Source organism: Gobio gobio (assembly GCF_949357685.1).
Source record: "Gobio gobio genome assembly, chromosome: 6".
NCBI lineage: Eukaryota > Metazoa > Chordata > Actinopteri > Cypriniformes > Gobionidae > Gobio > Gobio gobio.
The window spans coordinates 8,359,130-8,384,558 of NC_137102.1; the positions used below are offsets into that span (position 1 = coordinate 8,359,130).

Genomic DNA, 25,429 nt, shown 5'->3' on the forward strand with positions numbered 1-25,429 from the left:
CACCACCTGCAGCTGCCTGAGACACACAGATCTCTTAGAAGCTTCTTGGAGAGAGAGAGAGAGGACAGGATGTGGTCTTTGATTTCTCACAAGCACCTTCGAATAAGGCCCTGCTCAGATCAGACTTCCTGATTCAGGTCTCCCGAGGCTCCAGCTCTTGGGATTCTAGGCTTGTTGCTTTGAGGCATGTAGCTGGTGATTCATAAAGCTGATGCGTTAAAATACTTTCTCGTATCGCAGAGTTGACTTTTCAGAGACACTGCTGAGACGCCTCTAAAAACACTGCTATCCAAACATTGTTCTGTGTGAAAAGAACTTGGGGGGAAAAAAGTGAGTTTCTTCTCATTTCCATAAAGAGCTTGTGATGTTGAAGACCATCTGCACTTTGGTTGGTTTAGTATCGACTTGAAGCTCAGAAAGGCCAAAGCGTAAGCAACGGTGTCGATAATACAACATGTGTGACGTTGTATGCATGTGTGTGTTCTCTACAGGAATGTGAGCTCGGCCGGAGAAGAGGCCCGCCGCAGGATGAGAGAGTGTGAGGGTCTGACTGATGCGCTGCTCTATGTCATCCAGACAGCCCTGGGCACCAGTGAGATCGACAGCAAGGTTTGACCTTTCCCTCCCTTGCCTTTCTACCAAAGTTGTATACAGGACCGTGCACAGACATTTTGAGGGGCAGTGGCCCAAACCAAAAAAAGGGCACTGGGGTGGGGTGGCATTGGGGGCAAGGATTGGGTGCTTATCCATACAAATTATCCATCTTACTCTTACTAGTCAGTCAAAACAGTTTTGATCTAATTTTGTGTCTATCGAAAATAGTGATATATGACATTGTATTATGTTGAATGTCAAAGTTTTTGTGTCTATTTGTTAATGAGGGATTTGTGGACACAATGTTTTTGGCTTTGTGGAGTAAATGTTATAGCTTTTATTTTGAAGTAAAAAGATAAAATTAGACTCTTGGGGTAAGATGACCCAGACATATTTAGCACAGAAGGCCCCAAGTGGCATTATTGTTTTTAAATGTAATACTTACTGTAATTAACGGGGCTATTGTTTAATATTTTCATGAATTAGATGTGGCATCTTCACTTTCATTAAAACAGTCAATTGAGTGAATTCTATTATGACAAAATCTATTATGTTTTTTGTTTTTTTTACAACCCCAAATCAGAAAAAGTTGGGACAGTATGGAAAACGCAAATAATAAAAAAAGAAGTGATTTCTAAATTTACTTTGACTTGTATTTCATTGCACACAATATGAACACAAAATATTTCATGTTTTGTCTGGTCAACTTCATGTCATTTGTAAATATGCATCCTTTCCTGTCATTCAGACCTGCAACACATTTCAAAAAAAGTTGGGACAGGAGCAATTTAGGGCTAGTAATGAGGTAAAATGGTTAAATGATGTGATTTGAAATAGGTGATGTCAACAGGTGATTGTAATTATGATTTGGTACAAAAGCAGCATCCAAGAAAGGTCTAATCCTGTAGGAGCAAAGATGGGCTGAGGATCGCCAGTTTGCCAACAAATACGTGAGAAAATTATTGAAATGTTTAAAAACAATGTTCCTTAAAGAAAGATAGGAAGAGATTTGGATATTTCACATTCAACAGTGCATAACATAATTAAAAGATTCAAGGAATCTGGAGGAATTTCAGTGCGTAAAGGACAAGGGCGCAAGCCTAAGCTGAACAACAGTGATCTCCGATCCCTCAGGCGGCACTGCATCAAGAATCGTCATTCATCTATAAGCGATATCACCACATGGGCTCAGGACTACTTTGGCAAACCTTTGTCAAGTACCACAATACGTAGTTACATCCACAAATGCCAGTTAAAACTGTACTGTGCCAAATGGAAGCCCTATGTTAACAGTGTCCAGAAGCGCCGTCGACTTCTCTGGGCTCGGAGGCATCTGGGATGGACCATCACACAGTGGAAACGTGTACTGTGGTCAGATGAATCAGTATTTCAGGTATTTTTTGGGAGGAATGGACGCCGTGTGCTCCGGATCAAAGAAGAAAAGGATCATCCAGACTGTTACCAGCAACAAGTCCAAAAGCCAGGGTCTGTCATGGTATGGGGTTGTGTCAGTGCCCTTGGCAAAGGTAACTTGCACTTCTGTGAAGGCACCATTAATGCTGAAAAGTACATAGAGATTTTGGAGCATAATATGCTGCCTTCAAGAAGACATCTTTTCCAGGGACGTCCATGAATATTTCAACAAGACAATGCAAAACCACATTCTGCACACATTACAAAGTCCTGGCTGCGGAGGAAGAGGGTACGGGTACTTGACTGGCCTGCCTGCAGTCCCGACCTATCTCCAATAGAGAATGTGTTTGAAGCGCAAAATGCGACAACGATGACCCCGTACTGTTGCCCACCTTAAGACTTGTTTGCAGGAAGAATGGGACAAAATTACACCTGAAACACTTCATCACTTGGTGTCTTCAGTCCCTAAACGTCTTTTAAGTGTTGTGAAAAGGAATGGCAACATTACAAAGTGGTAAATGCTTTACTGTCCCAACTTTTTTTTAAATGTGTTGCAGGTCTGAATGACAGGAAAGGATGCATATTTACAAATGACATGAAGTTGACCAGACAAAACATGAAATATTTTGTGTTCATATTGTCTGCAATGAAATACAAGTCAAAGTAAATTTAGAAATCACTTGTTTTTTCTTTTTTTTTTGCGTTTTCCATAATGTCCCAACTTTTTCTGATTTGGAGTTGTATTATGACATATCTTCAATTAAAATATGGGCAATTAAATAAGTAAATATTGATATGCTTGTACATAAGTCATAAACATTTTTACATTTCAGATGATTATCTTTTAATGGGATTCAGATTTTTCTGTTATCAGTTATTTAATTATTCTACTAAATTGTCAAAATAAAATTTTAAGTAGAATATTTTTAGTATTTTACATTAATGACACTTTAAAAGATATATTTATAGTAATAAGAATTATATTAAAAGTAATTTATACATTCTGTAACAGTTTATGGGTTATGAAATTAGGCCTATAAATATTCTACAAAGTGTGCCATCAACAACAAAGTTGGTGTTATTTATATTAGATCGGTACAAAAATTTGATTAGACAAGAATTATAATTCTCTTCCAAGAATGGGTATTTTGTACAAGTTGTTAACACTATTAGAAGATCAGAAGCTAAATAATACCGCCAGAAATACAAAAACAAACTACCAAATGACCAATTCCACGGATTGTAATGCATACTGTAAATGCGACGACATTCTGGAACCGTCGTCTCCGCTTTCCAGATTTCTGAGTGACGCTGGGGAGCAGGCGGGAAAACACGGGAGTGGAATCGGTGTGTCTTTAGCGGAGGAAAAACAGAACACTTTTAGTGGGGATGGGTGGCGACCATAGACTGCGAGAGGGGCACCTCAGCTGATGAGGGCAGAGGGGCAGTGGCTCTAGCCACCGGGCCACCCCCCTGTGCACGGCCCTGGTTGTATACATTCAATGGAGCACCACAGAGAGTTCTAGCAGTTTTAATGATGCAGATTTTGCTCCCCAACCATTTTCAACACAGCACTAGAGTACTTCTTCGCTGTTAAATGTTAGATGAGATTGGAAACAAAATGCAGAATATGCACAAACTCCTCAATGGAGAGAGCCAGTTCTGCTGAAAAAAAGCCTGTCTAGACCAGCTTAGTCTCAGACGGCACACCCACAGACCACCCACAGTCCGTTCACTCACCATCTGACGAATATAGCTCACGAAACTAGAAATCACTTTCTTGATCTGGGGTGCGTTTCCCAAAAGCATTGTTAGCCAACTATGGTCGCAAGTAACCAACATAGTTCAGCGATTACGTGTTTCCCAAAACCAAAGTTGTGTGGTTGGACCTGTGGTTCTCGACCTGTGGTTCAAAGCATAGTTTCTTGTTAGTATGACACATTTCTGATTGGCTGACTTTCTGCAGCTTCCAGAAATGAGTGCACATAGGTTTTTTTTTTTATCAGTCTGCCTGGAAACACAGATTAACAAGGCACTGGTGTGATACAATGAGCGCTTCCGAGTATGAAATAATTGGGTTTGCCAAAGTTTTACAAGTTGAATCTTTGAACAATATTCAGTTGAACCATGGTTTAATCATGGTTTAAGGCACTTAGTTACTAGACCTCTAGTTCAGGGGTTTTCAAACTGGGGTCCGGGGTCCTCCAGACGGTTCTAAGGGGTCCCCAGAAAATTTCAGAAAATACAAAGACAAAGCAAAAAGGGATAAAGTCTACTGAACATTTTAACGGTTTAATTTCTAAATGTTGCTCTCCTTTCTTGTCGTATACATTCCAGAATTGTATATTTGCTTTGTATCTTTATTGAGTTTCTCACTATAGTCCCCTTTATCTCGCTAACTGGGGTTAGAAGGCAGTTTTCTTAACACAGTACGTACGCTGCTTACATACATTTATTGTAAAAGTTGCTTATACAAATCATTTTTAATTGAAAATGTTCTTCTTCAGGTTTATACATCCAACATTAATAGCCAATTTAAGTTGGGAAACAATATGTTGTATTTATAATGTCACACTTACTATTTATCTACCAGTTTAAATATTTTTTCAGACATAAAATGTATGGATTTTAGGAAGGGGGGCCCTCATAAAGGTTCATCATATTTGGGGGTCCTTTGCATCATAAAGTTTGAAATCCCCTGCTCTAGTTAACTGAGCAAAACTAAATATTAGCAGTTTATGTCTGAGAAAGTCTGTACTTTTTCCTTTTGGATGGGCAGGAATTCTGATCATAAAGTCTATACATTCTACACAGCCGTTCATTGAGACTGTGGGACGCATGTTTAAATAAGTTGTTTACATGCTGTTTAATAGTATTGCAGTATAATATTTCAGATAAACCCATCCTTAAATGGCATGTAAAAACAACAGCTGGTTTCTATACACATTGATCAGTGGGTCTTCCATGATGAGTTAGCTACATCACTACACTAGTCAAGCAGGTGTACCTGCAGAAATAACTCTTTTAACCAGTTTTTGCAGGTTACAGACTAGCATTGCCCACCTAAATATAGTTAAAACCATCGTGGATGCTTTTAAACCGGTCCAAACCAGTAGTTTTTTTATTTTTCCACTAGAGACAATAGACATTGCATCAGACAGATTCATCGGCTCCTTTAATTGCTTTTACTACCAGCAATGTTGTACAAAACAACTGCTCTTCATAGCTGCAGTTGCTATTAAGAGAGGTTTATGGTAATTACACAGATAAAGTAATGCAGCGACACACCTCTCTATATTGACTCCATGTTTTGTTTGATTTTCGAGGGTCTCTGTTACTGGCATAATACTTTGTGAGAACAAGTTTGAATGAGGGGAAAAAAAGAGTGTCACACTTTAATCCCTCTGAAAGCATTTACAAGATCAAAGTCGTCCTCTTTGTTTTTCCTGCCTCACTGCTCATCACAATAGGATTAGTTCTCTAGCTCTCCACTGGAGTCCGTCCAGAAGACTAATCTAACAAGAGACTATTAAGAGTTCAGAGAACAATAATGCACAGCCTTCACAAAGAGGACGGATTGTCTTGCAAATAGAAAAAGACATTTTGATATATACTGTGTCAAGTGAAGTCAAACTTCTGGAGGTGCGTTACGGTGAATTCCAAGTGTCCCATTTGCAGGTAATCTGTAAACTTTCTGTTTTCCCCACTCTCTTGTAGACCATCGAGAACTGCGTGTGCATCCTGCGGAACCTGTCGTACAGGTTGGCGGCAGAGACGTCTCAGGGGCAGCAGATGGGAACGGAGGAACTGGACGGGGTTCTGTGCACCGATGCCAGCGGGAAGGATGCGGAGAGCTCCGGCTGCTGGGGCAAGAAGAAAAAGAAAAAGAAGAGCCACGATCAGGTGGGCCGGGGGTTTTTATCCCTGCAGCTGCTGGCAATTAGCATCACTTAGCAGCATTCGCGCACGGGTCGCCTGCGTCGACACTCGTCCTCCTCCAGTGGATAATTACGTATTTTCCAGGCTGATTTCATTTAGTTTCTGAAAACAGATGAAGATAGGGGCATCGGGAGTGTTTGTTCAGCATTTGCATGGGATGAATAGCGAGGTAAAAGGTGGCATTACTTTGCATTGTGGCTTTTAAATAACTAAATTGTCTGTGAGTCATCTATTCCTTTAATAACGATGCAAATGCACATCTGGCTGTGTGACAGTTTGCCCTGTCTATTCAATTACTCTGTATCCTAAACAACTAGTGAGCTTGATCTTCAAATATTACACTAATACACAACAACAAAAACGTCACATTAAGCTGTTGTGCTATATACAGTAAGTTTGAGTCTGACTCATAACATTGCCCAGTCCTGCCCCCCCCCTCTTCTCCCCATCATTTCCTGATGCCTCTGTACTGTCTTTATAAATAAAAGTGGACAAAAATAAAATCGCATCTGGCACTTTCCATGAATAGGGTACAAATTGGTGCTCTACACTTTGGCACAAATCCCATGTTTTTTTGTTGTGAAACCCACTCCATCCTCTTTAAATTATGATTTTTGGCCCGTCCCATTAAAATCACACAAAAGGTGTCAAAATCTTTGCTGAATTGATATTCAGTTCATTCTTGTATAAACACACACTACCGTTCAAAAGCTTAAGGTCAGTAAGATTTTATTTTTAAAAAATTATACTTTTATTCAGCAAACATGCATTAAATTGATCAAAAGTGACAGAAATCTATTGTCTATTTCAAATAAATGCCATTATTTTGAACTTTCTATTAATCTCAGAATCCGCAAAAGTTAAGCAAAATGTTAAGCAGCACACATTGATAATAATAATACATGTTTCTTGAGCAGCAAATCAGCATATTAGAAAGATTTCTGAAGAATTTACAATTTAAAGTATACTGAAATAGAATAGTTATTTTAAATTATAATAATGTTTCTTAATATTACTGTTTTTACTATATTTTTGTTTAAATAAATGCAGCCATTGCTAACTTTTAAACTGTAATGTAAACATTTTTAATATGTATTATTTGTTTTAATTACAAAAAAAATCATTTTTAAGATTTGTGCCACTGTTTATGCTCAACTCTCTTACATTTTTTTTTTTGTGAGAAATATAAGTTTGTCGGTAACTAACCAACCTTTGGTCCCTGCCTTAGTAAAATTAGAAACCTCACTATTCTATATGGGATAAAGGTTGTTTTCCCCATTTAAACAAATGTTTCTATGCATTTTTTTGTTTATTTAATATTTATTGCTAGAAAAATCAACTTTAAGGGCAAACTTTATTCAGACATGTCAAATATTGCCCACAGAGTTGCAAAACCCCATAGAAAATAAAACTAGAGCACAGTTGATGATCAATATTTTCTGGAGGTTGAGCACCACCTTTCTCTGACCATTCTTTTTTGGTTCAGGCTCTATTTTGTACCTTATTTGTGGAAGGTTTCTGTACATGATGCCTTCCAGTTGCACCACTTAAGAGTGTAATGACACTTGCTCTGTTTTTGCTTTCAGTGGGATGGCGTTGGTCCTTTCCCAGACTCCAGTGACCCGCCAAAGGGATTACAGATGCTGTGGCACCCGTCCATAGTGAAACCATACCTCACTCTGCTGTCTGAGTGCTCGAACCCGGACACACTGGAGGGAGCGGCTGGGGCTCTACAGAACCTGGCAGCGGGTAGCTGGAAGGTAGGCCCCACCTTAAAACCCGTGAGTAGCCCTGCACCTGAAGAGCCGAAAACCAACCAGACTGGCTCTGGCACACACAACCATCACGACTGACACAAATACACTCTCATACTTCAGTCTGTCAAGGTCATGGAGTTCTGCAAACAGCAAACTTAGAGAACATAGTGAACTTTATCAAGAACAAAGTGTCTTTTGAGAGTACACAACCAGTGTGAGATATCTTCAAATGGATACAACATAAGAAAAGAGCTGAATTCTCACTCAAAGTCTTGAAAGTGTAGACTCAAATATTGCAATTTTGCACTTCAAAAATCTCCTGTTGGACTCATTTTCTACAGAAAAGGGAAAACAAACAGTGGTGTAACATTTATTTTATGGCACATTCATGCAAAGTTGACAAATCTCATTTGAGCGCATCTGTTTCTGTCCAGTTGATGTATTGATAATCATTTTGTGGGATCTTTTTGTCCGTTTTCTGTGCCTGTAGTGGTCGGTGTACATCCGTGCAGCGGTTCGGAAAGAGAAAGGGCTGCCCATTCTGGTGGAGTTGCTGAGAATAGACAATGACCGGGTGGTGTGTGCCGTGGCCACAGCGCTCCGAAACATGGCCCTTGATGTCAGGAACAAGGAGCTCATAGGTAGGTTCGAGACGTGGAAGTGTATTTGCCCCAAGCTAACATTTTCTCTTTGACTCCAGCAGAGCTGAATGCCGCAGAGGTACGTGTACCCCTAAATTACTTGTAAGGCTGAGGCCTTTTGAGATCTATTTATTTTTGTGTGCAAGTGTGTGTATTTGTTATGTGTGTATGAGTGTAGCATTTCTAGTCAGGTATTGCAGTGAGGCGAGGTGGCATTGTTTGAAAGGCTGCTCACGACACTAACAGACTATTGATCTTTTTAATAGTTTGTGTATTCTGATGGGCCCCCGTGTTTCCATGGCAACCGCTCGCACTCTTTCAGTCTGGTCTAGGCCCTGCGTGAGTCTGAAGGCGTGTGAATCTCTTTTGGAATATAGGGCAAGAGAACTGTACAAATATCGAGACGCCGCCCCCCTCTGAGCACCGATCCTGTGGGTTCTTTGCGGATAGAGCTGTTCAAATATCCTCCATTATTTAACCAAATCAGTAATGAAGCAGGCAAAGCTGCGAGTGCACATGGGAACCTTTCTTTCATGTAACTTCTATGCATACCGGTTGAAAGCCGTTTTGTAGCGCAGGTTGTTGCAGAGAGAATTAGCTTCCCGCTGGGAAGAGGTATTTCGCGGTCACGTTAAGTGTAAGCGAGCTGCTGGGTAGAGGTGCGGGGATATCAGGCGCTTTGGCATTTTTAGTGCTGCAGTTGTTGCAGCCTTGAGGTTCAGCATATTTAAAGAGCTTCACATGCCCATGGTAGAATCTGAATCCAAAATATGCATCTCTGAAAACGAAAGGCCTCTGGTTGTCACACCTCCTCTCTGACTTTTCTTTTCTGTTCATCTCATCCACGCAACCCAAAGGTAAGTATGCCATGAGGGATCTGGTCCATCGGCTACCGGGGGGCAACAATAATAACGGCACCGGCACCAGCAAGAGCATGTCCGATGACACCATTACAGCGATCTGCTGCGCTCTGCATGAAGTCATCACGAAGAACATGGAGAACACTAAGGCCCTTCGTGACGCCGGCGGCATTGAGAAACTCATCGGCATTGCCCGCAGCAAAGGAGACAAGTTAGTATTTTGGTGTTGATCGAATGATCACGACCAATTAGAGCATGTAGACAAAAGCTGATTTTACCCTATTATATCCTACAGAATAGGCATAATTATGAAATTAGTTGATAAACGAAGAGGACACGCTGGACTGGATTGTTTATTATGAAAAATGAAAAACTACTTGTGACAGTGTGAAAAACAGCACTTGCCTTGAAGGAAGCCAAACCTCCTCTCAGGAGATATTAGGATAGATGGAAGTCCAGTAGCTGTATTGGTGTTTGTGAGCTGTTGTACTGGATCAGTTAACTCTGAGAGTGTTATTAAAGAAATTAATACTTTTATTCAGCGGGGATGCGTTAAAGGATTAGTTCATTTTAAAATGAAAATTTCCTGATAATTTACTCACCCCCATCTCATCCAAGATGTTCATGTCTTTCTTTCTTCAGTCGAAAAGAAATTACGTTTCTGAGGAAAACATTCCAGGATTTTTCTTCACACAATGGACTTCAGTGGCAACCAAAATGTTGAAGGTCCAAATCAATGCAGTTTCAAAGGAAGGGCTTCAGAGGCTCTGCACGATCCCAGCTGAGGAATAGGGTCTGATCAAGCCAAACCATCAGTCATTATCAAGAAAAAAATTACATTTATATACTTTTTAACCTAAATTGCTCATCTTGCGCTGCTCTGCGACGTGCCAAGGATTGGGCAATCATGTCGAGAAAGGTCACACCAGACGTCGGCAGAAGTACTGCCCCAAGCGAACGTGCCAGGACTAATACAAACACCCTTTACCAAAAAACACTCCATCTTCAACTTCAAAATCATCCGACATCGTTGTTTAACCTTTTTTTGCTAAAGGATGTTTGTATTTGTATTCGCATGTGCGCTTTGTAAACACAGGGGCGGTACTTCAGCTTACGTCTACCGCAGAGGTGGACAAAGTACACAACTCCATTACTTGAGTGAAAGTAAAATTACTACTGGTCAAATATTACTCCGTTACAAGTGAAAGTTGTTAAAAACTATTTTTACTTAAGTAAAAGTACAGAAGTACTTGCTTTTAAAAGTACTTAAGTATCAAAAGTAAATTTCCTTTTTTTTTGTCAATGCATTATTTTATTATTGTTGCATAAATGCACGGTGGTTTAAGCCCTTCAGTGATGCTCCATCCGAGATGCTAGCATACGACCACCTTGAACTAATTTAAATACTTAAAAGTTACAAAGCTCTTTACAAAGCTGCTGTCACTTTAAGGGAGAATACACAAATCCTACACACTGATACACATCCGATATTCCCCCAACTGTTTACGTTCACTTAAGACATCATCAACTTTGTTTACATGAATACTTTCCAAAATGAAAATTTACATTTTGTGTGTATTGGTCTGTTTAAGTGCGAAAAAAACACAAAAGAAAGCTCTATTCAGTACTCGAGCTCTGGCATCTGAGAGGCACAAAAAACCAGACTGAACTGAGCTCTTTCATCATGCTTTTTCAGATTCATCCATATGTCTATGCTTCTCTTTCTCCCAGACATTTACATTTTGCAAAAAAAAAACTTTTAAAGAAGAAAAAAAATCTTCCACTGACTTTTAAAGCTGCTACAGAAACGACTTTTGACTTCGAGGACCTTGATAGAAATGTAGTGGAGTAAAAAGTACGATATTTGTCTTTCAAATGTAGAGAAGTTAAAGTAAAAGTTTCCCTAAAAAATTATACTTCAGTAAAGTACAGATACTCAACAAGTGTACTTAAGTACAGTACTCAAGTAAATGTACTTCGTTACTGTCCACCTCTGGTCTAGCGTGATCTTTCATACGTGATTGCGCAATCCGTGGTGTGTCGCAAGATGAGCAATTTAGGTAAAAAAGTATACAATATTTTTTTTTTTTTTTTTTTTTTAAATGATCGATGGTTTGGCTAGATAGGACCTTATTCCTCGGCTGGGATCGTGCAGAGCCGCTGAAGCCCTTCCTTTGAAACTGCATTGATTTGGACCCTCAACATTTTGGTTGCCATTGACCTCCATTGTGTGGATAAAAATCCTGGAATGTTTTCCTCAAAAAAAACTTGATTTATTTTCCACTGAAGAAAGAAAGACATGAACATCTTGGATGAGATGGGGGTGAGTAAATTATCAGGAAACTTTCATTTTGAAGTGAACTAATCCTTTAAAGGGGTCAAAAGTGACAGTTAATACATTTATAATGTTTAAAAAAAATCTATTACAAATAAATGCTGTTCTTTTGAACTTTTTATTCATCAAATAATTCTGAAAAAAAAGTATAATGGTTTTCACAAATACTAAACAGCAAAACTGTTTTCAACATTAATAATAATAAGAAATATTTTTTGAGCAGCAAATCAGCATATTAGAATGATTTCTGAAGGAATGTGTGACACTGAAGACTAGAGTAATGATGCTAAAAATGTAACTTTGCCATCACAGGAATATTTAAAAATGTATTAAAATAGAAAACAGTTTTAATGTTTTCAATGTATTTTTAATCAAATAATTGCAGCCTTGGAGACTAAAAGACTTCTTTCAAAAACATACAGTAAGAGACTTCTTTCAAAAGACTTACAGACCCAAAAGTTTTGAACAATAATGTAGTGTAAATGAATTGATATTTAGAGAGATAAACCGCCTCAACCCCTCCGCATTTACTGTAGATGTTATTGTGTTTATCGTTCCCATTAGAGGTTTTGTGCGTTTGAATACATCATCATTAGAGAAATCTTTGCACAAATTGATCTGAACTCAAATACATTTTTCCTGAGATATTTATAATCTATGTCTAGCCAGCATTATTGTAATACAGGGTTTTATTAAGTTAGTTTGCACAAAATGCAAAAAATAATAATAATAATAATAATGAAGCAATTCGTTATATTAGTAGCCCCAGAAATGCATTAGAAACTTTGACTACTTGTATTGCTTATATTATTGCAGATAAGGCTATGTATTGTATCCATTTTCTCTTCTATATCTCCCCGCAGACACACACCGAAGGTGGTGAAAGCAGCTTCTCAAGTCCTCAACAGCATGTGGCAGTACAGAGATTTGCGAAGCCTCTATAAGAAGGTAATGAATTCTGAAGACCTCACTGTTCTATTACATTTGCACCGACATACTTTTGAATGTGCATCAGTGGAGAAAGAGGCTGTCGAACGGCTATCGAACGGTGAAGCTATAGCATCTACCCTTTGGTTTATCTAAACTATTTTAAAGGAATTCTATTTTGTATGAAAATCTGCATTACAAATAAATGATAATCAGTTTTTTTGTCTATCTGCGTCTGTCCAGTTCTTGAGGTTTTGATGAGTGTTATTTCAGGATGAATAGATGATCATGTTCCTATTGTTTTTATGACAGGACGGCTATTCTCAGTATCACTTCATTGGCTCTTCTTCTACAATTGAGAGAGACAGACAACGACCTTATTCCTCCTCTCGCACCCCATCTATCTCTCCTGTGCGGACTTCGCCCAATAATCGATCAGGTGAGAGCCGTTCCACTTTCCTCCATTTTGACAAGTGATATCATTGATATTTCCTTTGCACTCTATCATCAACATCTTTATCTCCTTGTCAGGAATAGATTAGAGGAATAAATAGTACTTGGGATGATACTTATTTTCAAAATCAGTTGGTTGGATAGCCAGTGGGTTGCATGAACACCTAGTCAACTAATCAGTTTGTATAATAGGATGGTTACAGATGGACGCTGTGCATCAGGATGGAACAAAACATCAGGGTCTCGAGACACACAGAACTATTAACACAATGTTCAAGGTGCTCAAAAAAAGCATGAAGTTTGTCAGAGAGCACACTAATGAAAGCATCTAAAACAAGTTGACCTCACTAATCAACTAGTCATTTGTTGGAGAATTAGTCTACTAGTCATTCATCATGACTAATCCCAAAGTAGTACGTTAAAGGGGTCATGAACTGGCTTTTTTTATTTTTTTTATACTGTTATCTGAGGTCAACTTATGGCGTTTATGTGGTTTTTACATTCAAAAACATCATATTGAATAAGTAATAGGCTATTTTCTGCCTTGGTTTTGAGGCTCTCTGAGAAACACCATGATTTGATGGGCGTGCCGCACTGAAGACTTGGAAGTAAATGCCCACGGCTAGGATTGGATAATATTTGCATATTTAATGAGCTTCAGCTACCGTCTGTCCCAGGAATCGTTTAGGGGAAATGCTCAGAGAACTTGCAAAATATCAAACAAACACTAAATCTCTCTCTCTCACTCACACACACACACACACACACGCACACACACACACACACACACACACACACACACACACACACACACACACACACACACACACACACACACACAGGCGTAATGGTTTTTATACTGTACAAACCGTATTTTCTATCCCCTTACACTGCCCCTGCCCCTAAACCTAACCCTCACAGGAGACATTCTGCATTTTTACATTTTCATAAAAACTCATTCTGAATGATTTATAAGCTTGACACGAGTCCCCATGAGTCTGTCTACAGTCAGGTTGAAGTCCCCACCAGGCTAGAAAAACATGTACACTCGCGCGGAGACACACACACACACACACACACACACACTCGCGCGGAGACACACACTCACACTCGCGCGGAGACACACACAGACACACACTCACACTCGCGCAGAGACACACACACTCACACTCGCGCGGAGACACACACAGACACACACACTCGTGGACACACACACTCGCGGACACACGCGCTCGCGGACGCGGACACACTCTCACTCGCGCGGACACACACATAACGTCTCTCTACACATAATCAATACACAATCGTACACATATCAAACGATCTGTAACAATGCAATATACTATCACGTATAAAAACATGTTTTACTCACATAAGTGTGCTGCCCCATTCCTGTCGGGTCCAATACAGAAGGCACACCATTGTGTTTTAATCTCAATATGTCTGCAAATCCCCACGTGAGCTGGAACTTCATTAAAAATAAAGTTCAACCACATATTCCTAATATTAGGATCCGAGGGAAGCTTATGCAGCAACTGTGTTCTTCCACAACCAGAAATAGCATTATGGTGATATCCTCGGCATGTTTATTGCTGCTGGTTAGAGCAATCCTACCAGCTCTATGAGTCGGTGGGCGGGGCTACTGAATTACACGTGCTTATTATTCTGTAGAGGCGGTGTTTCGTCGCACGATGACGTAAAGGTGAAGCACAAGATCGTTTTCAGGGTCTGGTGTCTATAAAAGCTTTTCTTTGACTAACAAGAAAGTTTTCAGCTCTGAAACTTACAGGATATTCTTATATTTGCCATGACCTCTTATATATCAAAACCTCAAGGGAAAGTTGATTTCTCAATTCATCACCCCTTTAACAGGACAAAACAATGTGCCTGTGCTGTTGTGATTACAACGGGAACACAGCTCATGATCAGGGTACATTCTGATATTTGTCCGTTTCCAAATGATGGCAGGAAGGAGAATGCAGTGCTGTCTGTTAGGGCGCCATGCGTATCCTAATTACACAGCGCTACAGAAGAGTCTGCTCTGCTTAATTAACACGCTTTGTTTAGCCGGCACTGTCTGTTCTTTAGTTGTTTCAGAAATGTATTTTAGTAGATTCTGCTTTTGCACTCATTTTATGTTTAATATTGCTACGTCATCTCCAGTCTGTGAGAAATCTTTCATTAAAATGCACGTTATGTTTATTCAAATGTGGACTAAAGGCAAGCTGAATATTAAGTGCTCATAATGTCCTCACATATCATGGGACAAACAAAGAGGGGCATATTTATTCTACCTGCTGCTCAGGAAGGTGGCGAACTATCAAAAATGAGATTCTCACACTCTTTAAATTGTGCAAGTTGTAATTCTCAGGGAACTGAAAAGCAGTACATTTGCAAGTAAGATGGCCATCCAGAGGAGTAGACTGTGTCACGACTGTCAAAGTCATACTGAAAAGAGCAAGAGCACCGAATCCGTCCTCAAGAGCCGATTCATTAGCATCCAATTAATTCAATAGATGATGGCACACAAGTAACTCTTTCTAAAATGCTTTTGTTGTATATGAATCTTTTCTTTTAATAATTGAGGGCATTATTGGGTGGCTTCTTCAACTGTGGGCACGTGTATATCCCAGGGTTTTTATTAAGACTTAACAGATTTCATTTTACCTTTCTTATACTGTATAAAGGTCTCATTAAAACTTTAATTAATTTTTGATACTTTTCAAAAGCCTTCTATGTATAAAGGCTGATTTATACTTCTGCGTCGGACCTACGCCGGATCCTCTACGCCGCAAGTTATGCGTCATTTTTTTTATACTTCTGCGTTGTTTTCCGCGTCAATCTGCAGTTACACATGCAGACCACTAGTAGGCAGTGTCTACGCCGGGCATGTTGATGGTGTTACCCACAGTATCAAGGCTAAAGCAACTTCCTACCCCTACTTCCAGGAAGCATAATGAAGCCAAACCCTCCCAAACAAAGGTTATTTTCATGTTCTACACACAGAGAAAAAGGGTGTCAAAATTGTACTTTTAGGGGTACAACAGCTTGTCGCTGGGGCAGTAGCCTTAAAAGGACACATTTGTACCTTTTTTTTTACCACAAAAAGGTTCATAGTAGGACCTTACGTATTTGTACTCTAAGGGAAGGCTACTAATATGCACCTTTTAGGAGTAAAACAGGTACAAATATGTCCTGCCCCAGCAACAAGCTGTTGTACCACTAAAGGTACAATTTTGACACCCTTTTTCTCTGTGTGTAATAAGTATTTTTGTTGACATATCTATATCTACATAACCGTGAAGGTCTCTAGAATCATCCAAACAAAACAATTCTTACAACAGATCTATAGTTTTTTGTACACTTAGTCAAAAGTCAGAGCGGCAACTATAGTTGCCGGTGGGCAAACTACTTGTAAGTAGATATAATGGGGAAATGGGGTATACTTTGTTAACAGGTTAATAAATCAAGGTTTTTTGGTCTTTAGTGCTTTTTGCTTTCATAATATCCCGCCTAAAACATAACTTAACCCTTTAACTGACATCTCTACTGTACAGTAGACCTTAATTCGATAGGGAAAAATATTATATTTTATGATATTTGGTCTTGTAAGGGCCAAAATATTGAGGACCCTTCATCCAGTTTGGAATGGATGTGTTTCATTCTAATCAGTCAAGGACCCTCATTCTTTTTATGACTAGTAGCTTATGATTCCAATATAATGTGGAAATTCAGACAAGTAATGAGTTTACATTTACATTATTATATGAAATCACCTACTACAGTCAGCCATTGAATACTATGGGACTATTTGTTTATTTATTTATTTGTGTTTTATAGATGTAATTTTTTCCTCATTATATTAATTTATTTTCATTTAACTTTTTGATACACAATGCCCTGTTTAGGCAACTTGATGGTTGCACTTTGTTCTGCACCATGTTCCACCACTTTAAGACAAATGTATTTGTTTTTTGTTGTATTTTCATATTCAACAGATTATAAGATAGATGCAGGTTTTTTGAGTTTGCATCGAATGTTCTTCAAATTTTATACATAATAAATTTGTTTATGAATAAAGATTGATCTGTTGAAAGCAGTTATTTTGAGTTGGATGCCAAATGTTCTCCTCCTTGTCAAATTTGACATTGAAGGGGTGCATACAACACATTTGCCCACCGGCAACTATAGTTGCCGGTGGGCAAATGTGTTGTATGCACTATATGCACTATAGTATGCACATAGTTACTATAGTTGCCGCACATTCAAATACGATTTTCAAGAAAAGAAAAAAAAAACCTGGGGAAAATAAATGCAGAACATGTTCACATAGGACACTATTAACATGATTATGTGCATGAAACCATTCTGAAAAAATTGGGCAAAAATAAGCAAAATGATCTGCCAATGGGGTAAGCAAAATAATCTTGGTTTCTGTTTGAATTGGGATTTTTTTGCTTACCCCATTGGCAGATTATTTTGCTAATTTTAAGCAAAGACTTACATAACTTTTAGTTATTTCCCCCCAAAACAAGACAATAATTTTTATTTGGCTTGTAAATGCTTCTTGTTTTGAGAATTTTTTGATGTTTGGACCAGAAACAAGACAAAAATACTAAGAAACAAAAGCATGTTTTAAGGAGATAAAATGATGCTAATCAACCTTGATTGCCATGGCAATAAAATTATATCACAATATTTTGGCAGTTCAAATTTTGAAAGTTTTTCTCTTAGATTGGGGGGGGTTTTAGTGAGCTTTTGGGCTGGATATCGTCAACCCAATCTGACAACACTGGGCAAAAGCCGAAGAAGAAGCAACTTGTTGGACTAGCAGCAGCTGTGATGGCAGCAAATAGATAGCGGCTTTTCTTGCAGCTCGAGTTGTTGTATCAAATACAAAATAAGCATCTCTAGTTGATTAGTAGAGTTACATAAGAGGCGATCTGACGCTGGAATGCGTTTTTGAAATCATGCAGAGCTCGTGGCGCTGTTTTTAGTATCGGTGGCTCGTGCACAGACAAGCGCTTCAATCGATTGCTGTTGCGGAGACTTTATTCGTTCCATTGAAATCACAAAACGAAATGCACTCAAATGTGTCCTTCTTCTTGATATACAATCACTGATTAACATCTTTGGTTTTAATAGAAAATAAATAAACAATACTCAGTGGATCTATGTATTTAACATAAATAATCTCTGGACTGCAAAATATTGTGTTATATAGCAGATGTAAGGATGAAACTATCATCCCATTTCTGGACACACATTTTATTTATTTATTGACCTGAGGGAGAGGTTCTGGCTGACCAATCACAGCGTTTGCGGTCCGCGTTGAATTGACGCGTTGTTACATTTTTGGAGAGGTGCACGCAAGGGGGTAATCCTACACCCGGAAAGCGTACCTTCCATAGGGGCAGCCATTGCTAACCAAGCCATCACCTGCTGTTAGCATCCCTTTGACTCCCATTCATTTTGGCGTCACTTTGACAGCCAATAACTTTACATCTGAGGCGTTTAAAGACTCCATTTGTCCATTGTTTATTTCTAAAGAAACACGACAATGTATAAAAGGCTCCATTACCTTGTATCTTACACTATCACCCCGTAGAAGCCGTTTTTGTAAAAATAGGCTAACGATTGCGTCATAACCGTGCGACTCTGGTAGAGAAATTACCGTATATACCCGTATAGACAGGATGCATTAACTTTAAATGGCGTACTGGCGTTATATTTTAAAATAAATCAATACTATGCAAAATGACAAAATAATTAATCAGAATACTTACCAAAAGTTGCCCCTGCTCATGCTCTCCGTCTCTGCAAGATTCGGTGATTCAGATTTCACTTTGCACAACTACTAGAAGACTTACAACTGTCGGACAGGTTGCTCACGTCACATCTACGTCGCCAAGCTCAGTCTGAGGCTGTGCAGTACATTAGCCATCAGGAAGTGATGCTTCTAATTGACTTCACTTTTCTGCGTTGAAGTCTATGGGGTCGATGTGTCCATTTCTTTTACTGTCTATGGGTGCACTTCAGGGTACGTCGTAGGCTACACGTGCAACACACAGCCAACGACGTAGCTACGAAAAAACCATCACAAAAATACTAATTGTTACATAAAAAAAAAAAGAATAAATACTGAAAAACGATTTGGGTGAATTATAGCAAGTTCACTGAAATTACAGCAGTTATGTTGTATTTTGCGTAGACACATTTCCTCTGCAACAAATGTATATATTTATAATATAAAACATCATATAATTTGATGTCATTAAACTGTGATTCGTGTTTCACTTTAATAAGTTAATCTCTTTTATAAAGTGTTTTTATGAAGTGTTGCCTTCTATAAATCACATTTCCTGACCGAAAGCTTTCCTGCACACAAAAGTGACAAGAAAGGTGAAACAAATTATTACTGAAGGAACAAGTAAGAAGCCCAGACAAAACCAATCAATTACCTGACCAATTCCATTTAGCAATTAGGAGCAGAGCACTGACACTCAAAAGGCAACAGGAGAATTGCTTCATTACAGTAAATGAGTTTTTTATGTAAAATAAAAGATCCCTTGATGGAATGAGATCGCATTGTACTTTCAAATGCGTCAAGACACTTTCGCCTGAACAAACAGGCTGTTTTCCTCCCTCACTCATTATTGGTTGACTTGTCTTTTAGCAAGTGCCCCCACCTCCCCTCGAGAAATGATGAGCTTGAAGGAGAGGAAGACAGACTATGAGACAACTGGAACCAATTCCGGTTACCATGGAAACAAGGGCGAGCACACCTCCAGAAAAGATGCGATGGCAGGTAAGGCCGCAGTTCGGAGTCGTCCAGCGGGAGGTTAAAGCTTCCATATAACCGCCATCAAATGACTGACAATTTTCAGACAAACCATTAAATATACTATAAACAAAGGCAGTGAATTACACCTGAGTGCTGTAATTAGTATCAGTAACAGCGTAACACTTTAATTTCACAGAAAGATGTCTGATATCTCACCTTTACATCTTGGTGTGAAGTCTTTTACCTCAGCAAAAGTCATGAACTGCAATTCATGTATCGGTTTCAGGCAGACGTTTTCTGTACCTGTAGAAAAAAATCAGTCCTCTGAGAATCTTTATAATTCATTGTCTCCGCAGCTCAAATCTCAAGTGGAACATCTACACTGTTCAGAGGTGCTTACATGTCTCCTGGTGATGACATCAAACATAACCAGGTGAGGTCACCACAGATCACACAGCGTTGTAATGTGTAGCTCATACTGATATTTTGGTAACACTTCACAATAAGGTCTCATGGTAACACTTTACTTGAAGGAGTGTGCATAAGACTGACATGACACCTTCACAATCATGACGACACATGTTTATGACAACTGTCATTAAGTGTCATTCGCTCAATTATGTCATTTTTAATGCATTTTTAATTTGACAGAGTATTGACACAATGACATTTTAATGACAAATTCAATTTGTACCTCTGAAAAAAAGTGGTCATAAAAAATGTTTATGACATTATAATGGCCTCATGAAAGCCAACGTCAAAACCAACCACATGACAGTTTAATGTAATGTTAAAGGGATAGTTCACCCAAAATTGAAAATAAAGTCAGTAATTACTCACCCTCATGTTGTTCCAACCATGTAAGACCTTCGTTCATCTTCGGAACATAATTTAGTATATTTTTGATGAAATCTGAGAGCTGTCTCACTCCTCCATAGGCTTTCAGAGGGAATGAAACTTGATGGCCCAGAATAGTAAGTAAAAACGTCATTTAAGGAGTCCAAATGACTACAGTGGCTCTGTATTAAGTCTATCATGCGGCGAAAATACTTTTTGAGCGGAAAAACAACAAAAATAACGACTTTATCCCACTATTATTGTTGTTCAATTTGAGCCTCTGACGAGAGTTCGCGGGAGTGCCACGACGCATGCGCGAGAACTGAGATTACGGCGTAACAAGCCAGTAACAAGTAGTAGTAGAAGAAGAACGCCGTAATCTCAGTTCTCGCGCATGCGTCGTGGCACTCCCGCGAACTCTCGTCAGAGGCTCAAATTGAACAACAATAATAGTGGGATAAAGTCGTTATTTTTGTTGTTTTTCCGCTCAAAAAGTATTTTCGCCGCATGATAGACTTAATACAGAGCCACTGTAGTCATTTGGACTCCTTAAATGACGTTTTTACTTACTATTCTGGGCCATCAAGTTTCATTCCCTCTGAAAGCCTATGGAGGAGTGAGACAGCTCTCAGATTTCATCAAAAATATACTAAATTATGTATGAAGATGAACGAAGGTCTTACATGGTTGGAACAACATGAGGGTGAGTAATTACTGACTTTATTTTCAATTTTGGGTGAACTATCCCTTTAACCCATAAAGCTATGTTGTTTCTTAAGTTTGATAATTAATCTGCTTTGTCTTGGTAATGTCAAGTTGTCATGTCAAAGACACTGACAGGTTATGATGTATTGGTTTATGTCAAGTTGTCATAACAAAGACATCACAAATAATGTCTTCTTTGCATTAAAAATGACATAATTGAGCGAATTACACTTAATGACAGTTGTCATAAACATGCATAATGTCATGATTATGAAGGTGTCATGTCAGTCTTATGCTCATCCCTTAAAGTAAAGTGTTACCGGATTCGGTACTTAACATTAGTTAATGTATCAACTAACATTGACCAACAATGAGCAATACATTTCATACAGTATATATAATTTTTTTGCTAACATAATATAAATACAAATGTTCATTGTTCATGTTAGCTCAGGTTCATTAAATAATATTAAAGCCCGGAACACACCAAGCCGACGGCGACGAACTAGTGGCGACGAAAGCAGGCTGCAGGGTCTGGGTCCAAAGTTGCCCTGACACACATCCGTTCTGCACCTCCGTTAAGAGGAAATACCTTTCTGTACTAGCAGGTGGCAGTAGCTGAACAGCCAATCAGAATGATCAGATGGCCCGACTGACCGACGAGCTGTGACGCCGATTTAACGGCTGCGTCTGAAAACCTAGGTAGCTGACTTGTTGCCTCGCTGCCTTATCAGACAATGGCTTGCAAGGCAGCGTTTGTGCATGAAGGCACCTCACGAAACTGATTTCGGACTTCTTAAGTAGTGTAAGCGTTTAATGATCTACAGCAAAACAGAGAGAGCTCTGGTGAGAACTAAACAAATATTTCATTACTACATTAGTAATTTCTCGCTAGAAATGACATCAGAAGTGGAAAATTTTGTTTAAAAAAATGTACATTTACACACAAACTGACCAGCAAACGCAACTTTCGGACACCATCTTTTTTTCCCAGCTCAACTGTCAGAATGGAAAGCACAGGATTGTGGGATATCAAAGGCAGCGAAGGATACATATATGCTGCCTTCAAAAATCGATCAGATGAAGGTATCTCTGGAGACAGGAAGTGAAGCTAACATTAGATTCAGACGTGCGTTGATGCCTTCCTACCTTGAAATGTGTCCTCCGAAGGCAGCATTTTCCAGGTTTCGGATGCAGCCAACATGTCGAATCGGCCAAAAAAAGGCAGACGAGGACCAACTTCAGCCGACGGTGCAGAACACACTGAGAAAACTGAGAAAACAAAAACTGCCCGACGGCCGACCGCCGGTTTGGTGTGTTCTGGGCTTTACACATACAACTTTTGATTTTAAAGTATTAGTAAATATTGAAATGAATTAGGATTAATAAATTATTTAAAAGAATCGATAGTTCATGTTGACTAATATATTATGGTTATAGTTTGTTAACATTAGTTAATGTATTAGCTAACATGAACTAACCACGAGCAATACATTTGTTACTGTAGTTGTTTATCTTTGTTAACGTTAGTTAAGTAAAAATCCAGCCGTTCATTGTTTGTTCATGTTAGTTCACAGTGCATTGACTAATGTTAACAAGATTTTAATAATGTATTAGTAAATGTTGAAATTAACAAAGATCAATACAATGCTGTAGAAATGCAGTTCATTATTAGTTCATGTTGACTGATGTAGTTAACTAATGAAACCTTATTGTAGTGTTACCATATATATATATATATATATATATATATATATATATATATATATATATATATATATATATATATATATATAATTGTTTTAATTACTACATAATAATATTAAAATAAAATATCTCTATAAATCAGAAGATTTCAGTTTTGCTTTGTGTTACAGAAATTGTAACTTGTAAGCCTGTCAAGGATTAAAACAATTAATTCCTATGGGGTTTTTTTTCAGGTCCTTTTTGGTGTGGATGAAATATTTGAGTCTTTTTGATTGCAAACTAAAAACCGTTGGGAAACACTGCTTTAGATGAAGCACCTTTTATATAACATGCATTTGTTGCTTTTTAACTTTATTACAGAGAAAGCGAGTAATGTTCTTGATTTGAATTGTAAATTAGACTCTTAGTTTCGGAACTACCGCATAACACATTTATGTCACTTCCCAAAACAGCCCTTAAGCTCTCATTATTTCCGTCAGGTCTCCGCTCAAGGCAACCCTCCAGAGGCCTACCCTCCCTTCCAAACTCCCCCAGGAGCCAACTTCGAGGAGCCGTACTACGAGGACCAAGCGCATAAACGCCCCCCGCCTGCCGCCGACGGCACCATGCACCTGGGACTGAAGTCCACGGGGAACTACGTGGACTTTTATTCGGCATCCCGCCCGTACAGTGAACTCAACTACGAGACGAGCCACTACCCTGCCTCGCCAGACTCCTGGGTGTAGAGGCACAAAGGCAGGCTGGAGGCTGGCTCAGGACACCATACACAGAGACCAGCCCAGCATGTGCATGAACACTAGTAGACATCTCACACACGTAAACCTTCAGTTCGGTTCACTGCTCGCACCACAGTGGGCTGCCACTCGGCCAGCGAGCGAGGTTAGGAAAGTGCTTGAAGAGAGGATTGTAGGGAAGAAGCTCAAGGAATGCGTTTTACCGAACTGACCACTTGAACTTTGGCGTTTTTCGAAGCAGTGGAGGGAATGGAAATGCAAACGGGAAAGTGGAAGATACTGTATGTGGCGCAGAGGTGGGACAGTTACGTGAAGCACAAGAAATCGACATTTGACACAAGCTAAGGAAGTCATTTTCACACATTCGTTTGACATTTCTTTACGTTAAACCATGCTTTTTACGGAGTGCTCTGTTACACTCTTAGCCTTTATATATTTTATTTTGTTTCTTTTTATTATTTGCTTGTTTTTGTACCTCCTTTTTAACTTCTTAAGTCTGGTGTAAAGTACTCGTTGTATATTACAGATGTAGATACAAGGTGCATTGTGTATATTACGCAAAGACTACTGTGTCCTCCCATGTCGCTCAATATATCATTTTATTTTAAAAGAGAGAGGAAAATACATTCACTGAACTCCAGCGTCCTGTTCTATGGGTAAGAAAAGCATATAATTCAGAGGTGTCGTTTGCTCTAATGTGTTATTTCCCTGTTTACGAGAGGAGACTACTAATATCTGACGACAGAGCATCACTTTCTGGACAGAGTTTACCACCAATAAGAAGAACATTTTCAGGCCTATCTGTCGATTTTGTTTTCTCTTTTTTTTTTTCTTTCCCCAACTGTACTGACATGAAGACTGGTTATCGTCTTCGAGCGATCTGTGCTAAGTTATGTGCCAAATGTGGTAATCCCTGACCCGAGGGGTGCTGTAGAGCTGCCGTTTGAGTTACATTTAACGACAAGTCACTGGTTCTATCGACACCTGTTTGTAAATGCTTTTTTTTTTTAAACGTGTTTCAACACTGTAATGAGAAATGGAGGGACACGGTCTTTGACAGCTACTTCCCCTCCAAAGATGTACAATTAGTTGACGCTGTGTTGTAAAATAGACATTTGCAAAATCTGCTTTTTTCTTCCAGAAAAATCAGTGGTTCTTAAGCTCATCGTAGACAGATCTGTCAATAGAATATGGATATATATTATATAAATACAAAATATATATATACTTTTTATGTGCAGATGTGGATGTCACCTAACGCAGAAACATTGCAAGGAAAAAAACGCTAGTTAAAAAAGCATAGGGTTTTGTTCACCTTGATTTCTAACCAGATGTTGAACTCTCCTGTTGTCATGTTGTTGCTGTTTAAAAGAGGTGAGACCAGGGCTCAGTGAGGGCAGATGTGGTAAAGCTTCTAATACTGACTTGAAAAGGTGCTAAAACAATACTCTAACAGCTTTTGGCCTATGTTGCTACTTTTTATTAATGCCTTTTGAATGTTTCATGTCCTTAGTAAAATGGATGCCACTAAAACGAATAGCTTTGATCTAGAAGGAGAGCTGTGCGTATAGACACACCTCTTGCTTTTCTTTTTTTTTTCTCTCTCTCTCTCTCTCTTAGGTAATTGCCTATACCTAATCTCAGGTCATTTTATTGCAGGAGAAGATGGGTGAACATTCCTCTATTGACTGAACGGAGAACAAAGAATGATACTACCCTATCATTTTTTTTGTGAATTTTCCA

The 25,429-nt window shown here is 38.9% G+C and overlaps 1 protein-coding gene across 2 annotated transcripts in view; it reads left to right on the forward strand.

The window, feature by feature from the left end:
- The window catches only part of ctnnd2b (catenin (cadherin-associated protein), delta 2b), a gene marked incomplete at its 5' end in the record, with an annotated part of 123,739 nt that extends 99,447 nt beyond the window's left edge, over positions 1-24,292 (forward strand). For both annotated transcript variants that reach the window (XM_079819666.1, XM_079819667.1), the window contains 10 exons: positions 492-609; positions 5,725-5,910; positions 7,533-7,727; positions 8,194-8,344; positions 9,202-9,415; positions 12,403-12,487; positions 12,779-12,905; positions 19,596-19,727; positions 20,060-20,136; positions 23,432-24,292. In XM_079819666.1, coding sequence (XP_079675792.1) covers positions 492-609; positions 5,725-5,910; positions 7,533-7,727; positions 8,194-8,344; positions 9,202-9,415; positions 12,403-12,487; positions 12,779-12,905; positions 19,596-19,727; positions 20,060-20,136; positions 23,432-23,677 — 1,531 coding nt within the window. In that variant the 3' untranslated portion in view covers positions 23,678-24,292. The remainder of the gene's footprint in view (positions 1-491; positions 610-5,724; positions 5,911-7,532; positions 7,728-8,193; positions 8,345-9,201; positions 9,416-12,402; positions 12,488-12,778; positions 12,906-19,595; positions 19,728-20,059; positions 20,137-23,431) is intronic.
- Positions 24,293-25,429: the final 1,137 nt, after the last annotated feature.